The following is a 16166-nucleotide window of genomic DNA, read 5'->3' on the forward strand; positions in this document are numbered from 1 at the left end:
CAGTGCAAATTATAGAACCTATGGAAAAAATAATAAAAACTTTTACTAGCCCTAGCTGGTTTGGCTCAGTGGATAGGGCATCAGCCTGTGGACTGAAGGGTCCCAGGTTTGATTACAGTCGAGGGCACATACCTGGGTTGTGGGCTCGATCCCCAGTAGGGGGCGTGCAGGAGGCAGTCAATCAATGATTGTGTCTCATCATTGATGTTTCTATCTTTCCCTCTCCCTTCCTCTCTGAAATATATATATATATATATATACATATATATATATATATATATATATATATATTCTTACTAAACCTACCTTGTATTATTTTATATTTCTACCTTGTATATCACTGATTGTCTAGTCATGTTAAAAGGAGCTAAAACAATGGGAAATCCTGATAATAGTGAAGACTGTTAATGAACCTCAGGCTTGATTTTAATGCCCTAATATGGCCTAAAACATTTTGATTTCTTTCAAAACTGCACTTGATATCTACTTTGAACTCAAATCTATATTGTTAATGAAACTATGAACTATTAAGAAGTAACAGCTCACATTTTTTTCTTCATATAATATATTTATTTATTTGATCAAAGCCATAGTCGAAAAAAGGTTATCTGCATATGTATGTGGTTGATCACATAATACTAAACAAAGATAAAACCAGTTAGCTTCTTCATTATTACTAAGAAACTAAATACATTACATTCTATGAAGCAAGGTAACAGAAAATAAACCTCAGAAAATGACAATTTTTAAATGCTAGGTGTAACTGTGGGGGAAAAGAGAGATTATCATTAAGGAGAAAACTCTGAGACCATAAAACACTACAAGCAATAATCTCCATACCGTCACACACCTAGGAAAAACAGCGTGTTACAAATGCTTGTTTGTGAAGCCAGGGAATTGGTTTTGTTCATGTAGGATCCCAAGAGTACGCAATAATGGACAGATGGATATGAAGATAGATGGATGGATGGAAGGATGGATGGAACAGTATATATTGATACGTGTGTGTGTGTGTGTGTGTGTGTAAATTATGAAGAAATTCATAGAAGGAGCTACCTCTGCAAAATCAAATACAACTGTGGGTTTTCACAAAGGAAGTGTTATTTGAACTGAATTTCCAAGTACAGGATGTTTATGTAAGTTAGCAGATGAGCACAGAATATTACCTCATTTAGTTTGGACACAATTGCAACCAAAATCTGAATTAATTTAATAAAGTTGGAGAGAAACTAAATGCTAACCTGTAAATAAACACATCATTTGAAAGCCTGTTTGACTGGAAGACAAGTACTAGGATTCAGCGATTCTGGGGTACTGGCCTCTAGGTACTAAACAGGAAGGAGAAGCCCTAGGAAGATGGGATATCAGTCCTACCAAGGCAGGACAAGCTCTCAAGATCAGCATTTCAAAAGTAGTGCCTGTGTATGAAGAATGCCAAAACCAGCATAGGCTGGGGAGATGAAAAAGACAGTCGGAATGCAAGTAGGATTTTGGAAATCATGACAGAAAAATAAGTATAAATGCCAGTGGTCAGGCAAATCCCACTTAGAGCCTCTGTATGAGACTAACATGACCTGTTAGTCATAGATACAGAGTTCTTGCTCTGTTCCTTTTGTAACAGTCCCAAACACTGTTATTTGTTGTTTATCTTCTAGTGTTTAATTGGTGATTTTTGTTCTCACAGATTTATAGAAACCTAGGTTAAAAATATAAACTGTTGGCCCGGTTGGCATGGCTCAGTGGCTGAGTATAGACCTATGAACCAGGAGGTCACAGTTCGATAACCCACAGGGGCACGTGCTAGGGGTTGCAGGCTGGATCCCCAATGTGGGGCATGCAGAAGGCAGCCAATCAGTGATTCTCTCTCATCACTGATGTTTCTATTTCTATCTCTCTCTCCCTTTCCCTTCCCCTCTAAAATCAATATATATATATATATTATATATATATATTATATATATATTTAAATTTATTCATTAAGTTATTACATATGTGTCCTTATCCCCACATTACCCACCATCCCCCCCATTCATGCCCTAACCCCCCCTGTTGTCTGGGTCCATTGGTTAGGCCTATATGCTTGCATATAAGTATTTTGGTTGATCTCTCCCCCTTACCCCCATCTCTCCCCTACCTTCCCTCTGAGGTTTGATGCTCTGATCGATGCTTCTCTGTCTCTGGATCTGTTTTTGTTTATCAGTTTATGTTGTTCATTATATTCCATAAATGAGTGAGATCATGTGATATTTATCTTTCTCTGACTGGCTTATTTCACTTAGCATTCCATCCATGCTGTTTCAAATGGTAAGAACTCCTTCTTTTTTACCGCAGCATAGTATTCCATTGTGTAGATGTACTACTGTTTTTAATCCACTCATCTGCTGATGGGCACTTAGGCTGTTTCCAAATCTTATCTATGGTGAATTGTGCTGCTATGAACATAGGGGTACATATGTCCTTTCTAATTGGTGTTTCTAGTTTCTTGTGATATATTCCTAGACGTGGGATCACTGAGTCAAATAGGAGTTCCATTTTTAGTTTTTTGAGGAAACTCCATACTGTTCTCCATAGTGGCTGCACCAGTCTGCATTCCCACCAGCCATGCATGAGGGTTCCTTTTTCTCCGCATCCTCGCCAGCACTTGTCGTTTGTTGGTTTGTTGATGATAGCCATTTGACAGGTGTGAGATGGTACCGCTTTGTCGTTTTGATTTGCATCTCTCGAATGATTAGTGACTTTGAGCATGTTTTCATATGTCTCTTGGCCTTTCTTCTGTTTTCTTTCAAAAGTATCTATTTAGGTTGATTTTTTTATCAGGTTGTTTATCTTCCTTTTGTTTATTTGTATGGGTTCCCTGTAAATGTTGGAGATTAAATGCTTATCGGTGATAATATTGGCAAATATGTTCTCCCATGCAGTGGGCTTTCTTGTTGTTTTGTTGATGGTTTCTTTTGCTGTGCAGAAGCTTTTTATTTTGATGTAGTCCCATTTGTTTATTTTCTCTTTAGTTTCCATTGCCCTAGGAAATGTATCAGTGAAGAATTTGCTTCAGCATATGTCTGAGATTTTGCTGCCTGTGGATTCCTCTAGTATTTTTATGGTTTACCGTCTTATGTTTAAGTCCTTTATCCATTTTGAGTTTATTTTGGTGTATGGTGTAAGTTGGTGGTCTAGTTTCATTTTTTTGCATGTATCTGTCCAATTTTCCCAACACCATTTATTGAAGAGACTGTCTTGACTCCATTGTATGTTCATGCCTCCTTTGTCAAATATTAATTGAGCATAGTGGTTCGGGCCGATTTCTGGGCTCTCTATTCTATTCCATTGATCTATAAGTCTGTTCTTGTGCCAGTACCAGGCTGTTTTGAGAACAGTGGCTTTGTAATACAGCTTGACATCTGGTATTGAGATCCCACCTACTTTGTTCTTCTTTCTCAGGATTCCTGCAGCTATTTGGGGTCTTTTTTTATTCCAGATGAATTTTTGGAAAGTTTGTTCTAGGTCTGTGAAATATGCCATTGGTATTTTAATGGGGAGTGCACTGAATCTATAGATTGCTTTGGGTAGTATGTACATCTTGATGATTAGTTGATTCTATCAATCCATGAACACGGTATGTTTTTCCATCTGTTTATGTCTTCCTCTATCGAATATATATATATATATATATATATATATATATATATATATATATGCATGTGTATATATATATATATATATATATATATATATATATCATCATGATTATAAGATCCCTGAGTGGAATATTGTAACTACAATTTTCAGGAAAAAGAAAAAGAAAAATGAGTTGTTTTCACACTGATTAGCAACTGCATCTCATCGCACAGCAGTATGGAGAAACGGATTTGAAAACATGGCATCAAGATTAGTGGGGCCTTTGAGCCAGAGGTTCAATTTGGGTCCCATCATTTTACCTGGCAACAGTGGGAGTTAGCAGGCATCGGGCTGTGCAGAAGGATTTGCATGTAAATGAAAACAGTTTGGGGCATTTTGCCTTGCCTCAGTAAAAGAGAAACATCGCTTTTCACTGGCACTACAAAAATCAAACGGAGGTTAACACAGAAGGAATCAGGGCAGAGTCCATTACTGGGAGAGCTAATTTGGCAGGTGCACAAACTCTTGGAGATCATGGGCCGTGCTCCAAGGGAGCACTAAAGAGTTTGAAAAATGCAGGTGTGGAAGATATTAAAGGACAAAGCACAGACATAGCATTCTGAAATTTAGAGGCAAAAACTCACCAAATGAAGAATAATTGTTTTTAATATTATTTTAAAGTGTTATATATTTTAAATTTATACCTCCTGCTTTAAATAATAAAATATATTACTATTTAAAACATTTAAATTAAAATTCTTAAATAATTGAAATAAAATAAAGGATGTCAAACATTATAATGCAGCGTTATGTGCCTGATCATTAGTGTGGATTTTTGAAAATTCATTTTAGCCCTGTACCTCTAGCCTAGAATTGTAATGGCCTGGTCTTTAATTCATTAGACTTTAACAGATTATCTCAGTCATATAGCCCCTAAAACACAGTCAAAAACCTTCTGAGATGAAGGTATTTAATTTCTACCCAGACTATATTAAACATCCTTTCTTTATTATTCATTTATTCACATAGTCACTTATTCAAAAAACACATATTTAGTGCTTTATGACATTTAAGGACAATGTGAAGTAATATCAGGCATAGAGAAAAGTGATTAGTCATAGATTTGTGCTGTCAAGAAGGCCATCATCTAACATAAAATAAGATATATGCAAAAATAAAGACCACAGAAGACAAACTTCAAAATATACATTTATAAAGTAGTATCGAGGCAGTGCCTTGAAAATTCAAGGGAGAGAGAGAGCATACAGAAAAAAAAATGAGTATCGTTTAATATAAAACAAACTACAGTGATTGAGGTTTTTAATTTTTTATATCTTTTTTTAAGAGCAAAGCTATCATCATTTAATTAGAAATTGGCAGAAATATTTTGCAAGTCAACACAAAAACGTATCTTTAAAACTACTAAAATTACACATATTTGTATCAGGGAGTATATATATATAAGGTTACTGTCCCTGTCCAGAATGTTCTCCAGATTAGACCCTTCTCCTTACACTTTGTGTTGGCCAATATGAGCATAGTGAGAAGCAGAGAGCCCTGATTTTGAGATGTCACCATCTACCCACATCATGACTCCAAAAACAAACAAACAAACAAAAAACTATATGTTTCTTTCCTAAAGACCTAATGTGCAAAGCAGTATCATAAAGATATGATGTTGCATAGGATATCATGGTGTTCATTCTACTGGAAATGAGATATAAATGTTGATAAACAGTGTTTAAATTACAACAGACACATTATATTGTGCTCACTTCTCTGGGCTCCAGGACCTCAGTGTAAGATAAAGTGATAAATAGGCAGTAAAGTGTAGAGATTAAGAAGTCAGGCCACCACTTCTGCAATTCATCAGGTGAGTGATTTTAGACTAATTATTTAAACTATCTAAGTCTTAGTTTTCTCAATGGTAAAATGGGGTAAGTATATTTACCTTACAGCAACTTTGGGAGTTTTAAATGACCTTAGCCAATAACATAGCATGGTAGCTAGCACACAGTAAGTGCTCAATGAATGATAGTGATGATAATAAGGAGATGTTAGAGATGTGTCCAAGGCCTACTGACCAAGAGATGGAACAAATGCCCACAGTGAGTCAGATAGCTAGGCGGAAAACCACTGCAGAAATCCTACAGAAATTAAATTAGGATCCAAGATAGCTGACTTGGACATTGTGCCAAGGAATCAAGCTGCAGTGTGATAATTGCTTACACCATTTCTCCTTATATAACACATCTTATCACCTGCCTTAATACTTAGAAACCAAAATAGTGATTAATAATAAAGTTTTCAAGATGGGAATCTAGCTAATAGGAAATATTAAACTTAAAAATAATACCAAAGACACAGCTTCCTATTTTGACTATAAGTAAAACTACCAGCCTGCACAGAAAGCTCATGTTTACTAGGACTGAAACAATTGTTGCTAACCAATCCCCCAAACACATCAAATAGCATATAGCCCAGCAAAATGCAAGGCTAGTCTGGAAACTCAGCTTATGTAACTAAAACAGAAAGTATAGGCATCAAGATAGGTAAGAATAAAGTTATTAGCAGGTGTATATATGTCTGTATATACATGTATATGTATGTATATATATGTATGAACATTCACACATATCTATATATACATATGAAATAATATATTTAAGAAAGCTAATTTTCCAGAAAACACACACACACATATAATCTCACTTCTTTCCAAAAGACAGGATAATATTTCAGACACAACAAAAAATAAGGAAAAAAAGCATTCACTTTTTACATGTTGTTTACATTCAGTTAAATATAATCTTCTCCAGAAATGAACTTACAAATGTCGAGCTTTATTTGGAACCCTGCTGGATTAGGAAGACCAGCCATGCCATCACTAGGGCAAACAAGGTGATATTTGGAGCCATGATAGTGCCCAGGGAGACAAAAAAAAACAGGTGCATGTGAAAGACACGGCAATTGATGTCAATACAGTAACTGGCAAGTAACAGGACATTTGGAACAAGGGACAGGAAGCAGTCCGACTTCAAGCAAAACTGACTTAACTTCATAACAAAACAGGGACCATGCAGAAGAAGTGGATTGGACCTAGAGATGATGAACTGAGTTTGAGACAACTTTAGAGACAAATTACAGAAATGTTCAGCATACCTCATTTTGTTGGGCTCTGATTTCCTGCACTTAGCAGATATCCCATTTTTTATAAATAGAAGGTTTGTGGCAACCTTGCATTGAGCCAGGCTTTCAGCAACATTTTCTCACTGAAAGCTCAGATGATGGTCAGCGTTTCTTTAGCAAAAATGTATTTCTTAATTAAGGTCGGCACATTTTTTGGCATAAAGTTACTATACGCGTTCTCAACTACGTTATACTGTAAACATAACTTTTATATGTATTGGGAAACCAAAATATTCATGTGAATCCTTTATCGCAATATTTGCTTCACTATGGTTGTCTGGGACCAAACCCGCAACATCTGAGGCATGCCTCTATTACCTTGGAAAATATTGTAACACCTGTTTCTTATTTTATATATTAACTAGAGGCCTAATGCATGAAATTCGTGCAAGGGGCTTGGCCCTCGCGGCCGCAGTGGCTTGCCTTGGCCCTCGCAGCCCTGGCTTCGTCTGAAAGGTCATCCAGAAGGACATCCGGAAGGTCTTTTGGCTGTCTGGTATAATTAGCATATTACCCTTTTATTATAGATAGATAGGAATAAATTTAATTGAGCTGAAAATTCATTAAGTTTAATAGATAAAAACAAAAGATAACAGGACTCTAAATTACAATAAAATAGAGAAAAGTGTCTTGATAGTGATAAAGCCTACATTTCAAAAAATGAATTCCTTCATGAAGCCCGTTTCTCTCTTTTGTTTTAAAATATATTTTTACTAGAGGCCCAATGCACAAAATTTATGCAAGAGTAGGCCTTCCTTCCCCTGGCTGCCAGCACCGGCTTTCCTCTGGCACCTGGGACCCGGGCTTCCCTCGCAGCCCCAGCTTTGTTTGGACATCCGGTCTAATTAGCATATTGCACTGTTATTTTATAGATTGATTTCAGATAGGAAGAGAGAGGGTAGAGTGATAGAAACATCAATATGAGAGAATCATCGATCTGCTGCCTCCTGAACGCCCGCAGCACTGGGGATCGAGCCCACTACTGACAAGGAATCAAACCGTGACCTCCTAGTCCACTGGTCAATGCTCAACCACTGAGCAACACAGGCTGGGCCCATTTCTCTTGCTATATGCAGATCATTGAAAACAATAGCTACAAAACCCTACAGCATCATCCTTTCACAACCTAGAGAGGTAGGATACTTGCTAGATAACATTTGGCCTATAAAATGGAGGATTTCCCCAGTGATATATGGGAACAACATGAGCATTCTATTCAAGAATAATCAGTAGTAATATTTATAGTTACTAAAAACTCTATTCAAAAAGAACACTTAACAAGCAAGCATTCCTGTTTGGCAATTCTAGAAAGGAAAAATAAACAAACAGCTTTTTATTATTTACTCTCAAAAGTGGACTGTCATTTTCTCTTCCTCAGAGCATTGTACTTATGATAATCCTTGCTATCCAACAGAAGACATGTACAAGTGGCTTGTAACCCAATAGCCAAGTTCTGGAAAGAGCCCAGGTGCCCATCAGTAGATGAGTGGATAGAAAAGCTGTGATACTTTTACACAGTGGAATACTATGCAGCTTGTACCTTGTGCGACAGCTTGAATGGAGCTGGAGAGTATTATGCTGAGTGAAATAAGCCAGTCAGAGAAAGACAAATACCATATGATCTCACTTCTATGTGGAATATATGAACCAAATGAACTGACGAATAAAATAGAAACAGAGGCATGGATATGTGGAACAGACTGACAGCTGTCAGAGGGGAGGGGTTTTGAGGGGCTGGGTGAAAGAACGTGAAAGGATATATATCCTATCTAATAAAAGAGTAATATGCAAATTGACCATCACTCCAACACACAAGATGGCTTTCCCCATGTGGACAAAGATGGCCACCACAAGATGGCCTGCAGGGGAGGACAGTTGGGGGCAACTAGGCCTGCAGGGGAGGGCAGTTAGAAGTGACCGGGCTGGCAAGGGAGGGCAGTTAGGGGCAATCAGGCTGGCAGGGGAGCAGTTAGGCGTCGATCAGGCTGGCAGGGGAGTGGTTAGGGGCTGATCAGGCAGGCAGTCAGGTGAATGGCTGGGAGCCAGCAGTTCTGGATTGGAGAGTGCAGGCTGGGCTGAAGGACACACCCCCTTTCTCCGTGCACGAATTTCATGCACCAGGCCTCTAAAATATATATATCACATAAACTCAGACAACACTGTGGTGATAGCCAGAGGGAAGGGGGCTGGGAGTAGGTGGAAGTGGGCAAAGAGGTGATAAATGGGGTGGAAAGAGACTTTGCTTTAGCCCTAGCTGGGTAGCTCAGTCAGTTAGAGCATCATCCTGATACAACAAGGTTGTGGGTTTGATCCTCAGTCAGGGCACATACGAGAATCAGCCAGTGAATGCATATATAAGTACAACAACAAAGTGATGATTTAGCTCTCTCCTTCCCTCCCCCTCACTCTCTAAGTAATTAATTTAAATTATTTTTATAATGAGACTTTGCTTTGAGCGATGGGCACATGATGCAGTGTGCAAGATGACTGTTTGTTGAGTTGTACACTTGAAACCTGTATGGTTTTGTGAACCAATGTCACCCCAATAAATTCAATAAAAAAATAAATTGCTTGTAACCAACTAATTAGAATAGGAGCAGCACATATGTATGTTCATATATACACACATATATTGTACAAATATACATAGATACTTATGCAGTAAATAGAGTTTAAAATGAGAATTTTTACTTAATCACAAATTGGAAACTTAAAAAACATTCTTTTCCTTTAAAATCACAAGCTCAAAATGACTTATGAATAGGAAGAAGACCATTAATAATGAGTTATTTTATTCATCTGACTTGGTAAATTTTTTATATGTAAAAAGTACATATCGTCAGGGTTGAGACAGACACTGGAAAAGTACTGCTTAGGGAAGTACCATTGATGTCAACATAGTAAGCAGTTTGGTGGAGTCAAAATTTTTCCTAAGGGGAGTTTCCTAAATAATGGCTCAGCTACTACCTCTCATTATTAGAATAGCATGTAATGATTTCTTAGCTCAGACTCTAGATGATATTGGTTTCTGGGGAGTAAGTTTTCATATCCCTGGATCTCTACAAGTTATGAAAAATTACCTCACCTGGAAAACAATGACCTGAAGGAGTGAAGGAAACCATAAGTAATTATAAATAGTTTATTATGTCAACATGCACCGAAATAAACTGTTCTCTCTCTGAAAGCCATGACAAGAAAATTCTATGGACACTGAAACACAGCCTACTAACCACAGGTCTGGGGAGCAGAGTCTTATTAGATTTGAACCTCCTACTGCCCTTCCTGGAACCATACTTCCTAGCTGGTCCAGCACCTAGGGCTGCCGTTCACTTCCATTTTATGAAATAACATATTGGGGTCATCTTCACATAAGTTAACTAAGTGATTTATTGTCCAAAATGGAGCAGTAAGCATACACTGAGACTGCCCTGTTACATCCCCTATCCACAGGGGAGAGCGTGGCTGTGTAACGCTCCTGATTCAACACGTAAAAAGGAAGCAGGTACAAATGGAGAAAGAGACAGAGAGAATGAATAGAGTGCACAAAGGTCAGCCCAGAAAGAGGAAAAGAACACAAAGAGCACAAAGTCACTTGATGGTTATGTGAAGGGGAAGGGGCTGCTTTATTTACTGACTCGGTGACGAGAAGGGATGTACATGGATTGTATCTGAGCCTCGAGGTGCTTGTTTAATGCCAGTGGATAGCCTCTCCACACCACCCAGGCAGCATATGCTAGTATACGTACTATATATGGTATAGTCTATCTACACACGTCTCATACAGTAACAAATATATAACACCTGACTAGAACTAATATATCCTCCAAATCTGTATTTTCCATACCTGATTTAAATGATTTTAAAATCATAATTGGCTACAAGATTGAACATATGTGTGTTTATTTATATATTGTGTGTATATGTACGGGATTTCCTATAAATATACATATGAATATATCCAGTGCTAATATAAAACTGATGTACCCAATAACAGGTCTATTTTCGTTCTCTCCTATAACTCAAATCTATTCATGCTACACAATTACTTTTGCATATTACCATAGTGTAGCTACATGAGCTATTTCATCTGTAAAACCTGGAATTCTTACGTTAAATGAGCACCTTTGGAAGCATCCTATTATTTTCTTTATGATCTTTCAATCACCTTAATTATTTTTTTAAAGTGTATAATGTCTTTTACACTTTTTAAATGACTTAAAATCATTTAAGTCAACCTGGGGAAAATCTACTATAATGTAATCAGATATGGTTACATGTTAAATTCTACTTACTGATACATCATAGTTTCTTGATATTAAGATGTAATCTAACTTGAGAATCACTTTCAATTGCAGGGGGGAAGATACATGTTAAACATCCACATTGATTATAAATGCTATCCCAGTTTTAGAAATAGAATAACACAACTTGACATTGAAAAAGTATAACCATAGGGTTGGGTGCTTTAAAAGAAGACGTATCCAACAATAAGAAAACTCTCTAAAGAAATTATGTGGAAGATTTTAATAAATAATGAGAGCTAACAGCTTAACTGATATGGTTCAAATTAGGACTTGCACTCTGGGTACCAGTGGCCTCTAGATATTAAATCAAGCAGAAAATTGTGTGCGAGCACACACAGACACATAGAATAAACATATTATGGTTTATTATTTGTCCTAATCCTTACTATAAGGATCACAAATTACTCACATTAGAGTTATTTCTAAGTAAGCCAGGAATGATGTAGTATATATGACCCATAAGTTTTCATGGCAAATAGGAACAAATATATAAAATCCTAGAGATATATGACCCATAACACATTACAGAGCATCAATTTCCCAGAGGCTAATATAAAACTGATGTACCCAATAACAGGTCTATTTTCATTCTCTCCTATAACTCAAATCTATTCATGCTACACAATTACTTTTGCATATTACCATAGTGTAGCTACATGAGCTATTTCATCTGTAAAACCTGGAATTCTTACGTTAAATGAGCACCTTTGGAAGCATCCTATTATTTTCTTTATGATCTTTCAATCACCTTAATTATTTTTTTAAAGTGTATAATGTCTTTTATTCACATATCAGATAACTGCATGCTTCAAATTTAAAAATCCACATAAAAATAAAGTTACTCAGGAATTTAATTTGTTGAACTGAATTACATTTCTGTCTCCAAGGACTAAGCCCTGAACACCTGATACATTAAAATGTTCATATTAAAAATAAACAAACTCAAAAGAAGTGAATACTGTTATTTAAGAGAAAACAGAAATATTTGCTAACCCAATTTTTATTGAAGAAAAAATAAATATGAGTATAAGAGTAGGAATGGAATAAGAAGAGGCAAAGAGGTTTCTTATACATGGAGAAAATGATCAATAAAAGAATAACACCTATACATTATATTTTACTTAGTTTTGGGCTCTAATCTCAGCTGAAATCAGAAAGGAATACAGTCTGAAGTACTTAAACAGAAATATATTTCATCCACTCACAAAGCAAGAGCGGCAGAAGATTTTATCCAAGGCAATTAGACATCATGATTTAATAATTAGGATAGTAAACAGAGATCAAGGCTGAGTAGAAAAATCTACTATAATGATGTATTCAAATATGGTTACCTATTAAATTCTACTTACTGATACATCATATTTTCTAGATACTAAGATGTAATCTAAGAATCACTTTCGATTGCAAATCTGCCTATGTTTTAGAACAAGTTTCTGTCTTATTGAAAAACATGAGAATAATCTCTAAACTTCGACATCTGACATTTCAGACTACCCTTTGTCTGTAACATGTATGTTTCCTTCTGTCACACTGGTCTCTCTGGCCCTTTTCCTGCTATCTTTGGATCTTGCATTTTTCTCTAAACTTCAGTGAGCAAGGGGATCCCTTCCTGATGTATACCACTGGTTCCTTCAAACTAGCATCATCCTTTCATGCTTTTTAGACCTTCATAGGAGTTACAGATTCTTCCTGGGAGTTCTCTAAACCTAAATTTTAGATATATGGACCAAACCACAGACATTAATGTTTCAAAGAATTCTCATGGTGGAATAAAGTTTTAAGAAGTTACTGACACAGACAATAATAGTGCAGTGAAGGACAGAGGGGGTGCGGGACAGAGGGGGGTCATAGGGAGAACAAAGGGGACATCTGTAATACTTTCAACAATAAAGATAAATAAGAGAAAATGAAGTTATTGAGTAAGAAGAGCCAGAATGACTTGCATAGACAATTCTCTTCTGCTGTGGTTTTCAAGTGTGCTTGTGGATTAACAGCACCCATATCATATGGGAATTTGTAAAAATGCAAACTCCAGGTTCTTCCTCTGACCAACTAGAACAAAAACTCAGGGGATGGAGATTGGGGGGTGGGGGAGTGGGGAGGTTGGCTTTCCACACATAACCAAGTAATAGTTTTCTTAGTTCTGACTAAAGCCACAATTTTACCCCAGTGAGGAAAAGCATTTTTCTGACTCTCCCAATGAAGATTTTAGCATTTTCAGAAACACTTAGGTTACTATTTGTCTGGAGGTTCTAGATAAGAATTGGACAGCTTCATCCCAGACTTTAGAACTGTCACACTGTGTTGACAAGGATAAGAACAAGGGACATTAGTGGGGTAGCATGGGGACACCTGAGCCACATAACCATAGAGATCAGTCAGGGGAGCCCTTTCACAGTCCTCAGATCTTGCCCCCAAAGTGGTCTATCTTTTTATAACTGCCTTTTCTCATGTCATTTCTCCCCCAGATTCCTTTATCGATGAATGTGTCAACCTTCCTGGCATACGACCAGCCCACAATAAGTTACTGTGGGGTGCATCATGAACTTCTCTCTCATAAGTCCTTTGAAACGACTGCACAGGAAGATACGATGGAAACGCACCTAGAGACTGAGCTGGATCTGAGCACAATCACGGCCGCCGGCCGCATCAGTGATCATAAACAGCATCTGGCTTAACTGCGCTACATGGTGGCCGAGGGCGGCCCCCAAACTTTGTAACCTCAAGGACAAAATGAGGAAGATTTGTTCGGTGTGGACTCTAAAAACGAAACAAAAAAAAATCCCCTGTTAAAAATCCAAGATTGATTCATGAAATAAAGAAGACATTAATTGTTTCAAGTCTATACTTTGTAATTAGCTAAGTTGTGCAGTATTTTTTTTTACTTAAACAGAGTATTTCCCTGAAAGAAAAAAAAAAATCTTTTTCCTCCTAAACTCATCCTACCTATCTGTAAAAACTGTACAGAGCTAATGTATTTTTCATATTGTAAAATTTCAATTATACAAACGACTGGTATGGACAGTACCATAATTTAATTACAGTTTACTTTACAAACGTTACACATTTCCGTTTCTAAAATTTTAAATTAACAAGAAATTATTTCCTGTGTTACTCAGAGTTACTCCGTTTTGTAGGGACTGTTTTGTTACTGCTTTTGTGCCCAGAAACCTTGACTAAAATTCTGTGCTGTGAGGAACATGCACGATTTTTATCATGCTTACTGCGTAGAATTTTATCTACTTGTTCCAGAAATAATACATTAACCAAAAAGGGTTTAATTGTTGAGACTTGTTAAGAAGTTCTTCAATTACATAGCCAGGTTTTTCTTATAAATGGAAAAAAAAATCAAAGATTTTTTTTAACACTTCTTCTTCACAGACTTAACTGTTGCCTTGAATTACAGCCTAGTTTCTAAGCAGTGAAATGTAATGATAAAGAGGGATATTTTAACAACGTATTTCTGAATGAATGACTCATTATTTCATTCTTTGGAGTAACCCATTGTTAAGGGTGGAAGGGGAAGCATGGACAAAACATCACTGGAAACAAAGGCCGTAACCACAGCAACAGTCTTTGATACATTAAAAAGGTGCAGCTGTCAGTGACAAACAAAAACTTGTTACGCGTCTTATTTTCAGGCCAAGGAGGATAAATGTACAGTAGCAATTTTTCTCCTATTTAACCCAAAGTGGTTTACTTAAAAATAATCATCAGTCACGGCAAAATGTGGCTGGTTTTTACGACAACTTCTCATTTAGAAATGTGAGGCTATATTTTTGGGAACATTTCAAAGAAAATACAGGAATTTTTAATCTTTGTGGGCCACATCAGTTCTCTCCTGGGGAAGGAGCCTAAACATTTACAGCTCATTCAATATAGATTTGAGCCTTGGTGGAGAACTTGATCTAAATGCAAGTAGACTATAAACATCCCAGTATGTTCTAAATTATTTATATTACCATCATAATGAGATTCACCTCCAGATTACCTGAAAAATAACCCAGAGTAATTTGAAACCAACCCAGATCATATGTTGATTATAAAATTGTATTACATAATTAATTCAAATCAAATTGTGAATACCTGACCTTTTGGATGCTGAAATAATCAATTTGTTTCTGGTATTTGCTTGACACAGGTTACTGTTTGAAAATATTTCTATTTTATCTGTGGTAGTCACACATTCTTTTGTGTGTTTTTAAATATAAAACTATAAGTTTCCATTGTTGTTGCACTAGGGGAAGTGCTTTCTTATGTTGTCATTTTCTAATTATGACATCAAAAATAGGTTGAAAATATGTCCGTCTTACAGGGCGTCAAACAATCAAAAACAATGAAGACAACAATTTGTGAAACCAATGTCCAATGTTTAATTTTTTTATTTCTTCCAAAGAAATCATATCTACCAAAGTCTCATTTTATCATGGCAAATTTAAGAGCAACTTCCAGAAGAACCAACTTTAAAAAATATATAGAGCAAATTTTTGTTAAAAATATACAAAGTCAGAAAGAAAAAAACAAAACGTTGAAAGAGGCAAACTCTCTTACTAATTTAAATTAAACTTAATGTTACAGTACTTGTAACATATCTACTTAACATTACATATTTTATAACATTTTGCATAAATTATTTGCTATTCAAGCTTTTTTTGTCATTTTAAGTCAAATTTTAATCTTTAGTTTTTCTAATTTGTAGTTTCCTTGCAGAGTATTCTTAATTCTCTAAATTCAGAAATTGCTTTGCACAGTTAGCAAATTTATATAGAGTTAATTATAAATATATTGTTTGTGTGTCTAAAATCAAATGCCAAATTTTATTTACAATGTAAATCAAAATGTCATTTGTAAATTTCCTTATTAGAAGTTGGCCTTGCAAACATCCAAGCATCATTTAATTTCCAGACATTTCCAAATTGATAAATGACTTTAAAAAATTTTAGGTTCCAGGGAGCCTCACAGATATATGCCATTTATTTTTTGAAGCAAACCACTTTCTTTCAACAGTTTAAGTTCATCTAAAGTGAACAACTTAAATAGAAGCAGTCACCTTGGAAC

General features: G+C 36.2%; 2 protein-coding genes across 6 annotated transcripts in view; one reads left to right on the top strand and one right to left on the bottom strand.

Annotated features, from left to right (window-relative positions):
- LRRTM3 (leucine rich repeat transmembrane neuronal 3) overlaps positions 1 to 15699 on the top strand; it is a 162268-nt gene extending 146569 nt beyond the window's left edge. Inside the window, exon 3 of the mRNA XM_070432837.1 lies at positions 13577 to 15699. Within this exon, the coding sequence (XP_070288938.1) occupies positions 13577 to 13786 (210 nt within the window). The 3' untranslated portion in view covers positions 13787 to 15699. The remainder of the gene's footprint in view (positions 1 to 13576) is intronic.
- CTNNA3 (catenin alpha 3) overlaps positions 1 to 16166 on the bottom strand; it is a 1374069-nt gene that overhangs the window by 955365 nt on the left and 402538 nt on the right. The gene's annotated exons all lie outside the window — the stretch shown is intronic.

Source organism: Myotis yumanensis, unplaced genomic scaffold (assembly GCF_028538775.1).
Source record: "Myotis yumanensis isolate MYYU_CA2020_CCGP unplaced genomic scaffold, mMyoYum1.0.hap1 SCAF_13, whole genome shotgun sequence".
NCBI lineage: Eukaryota > Metazoa > Chordata > Mammalia > Chiroptera > Vespertilionidae > Myotis > Myotis yumanensis.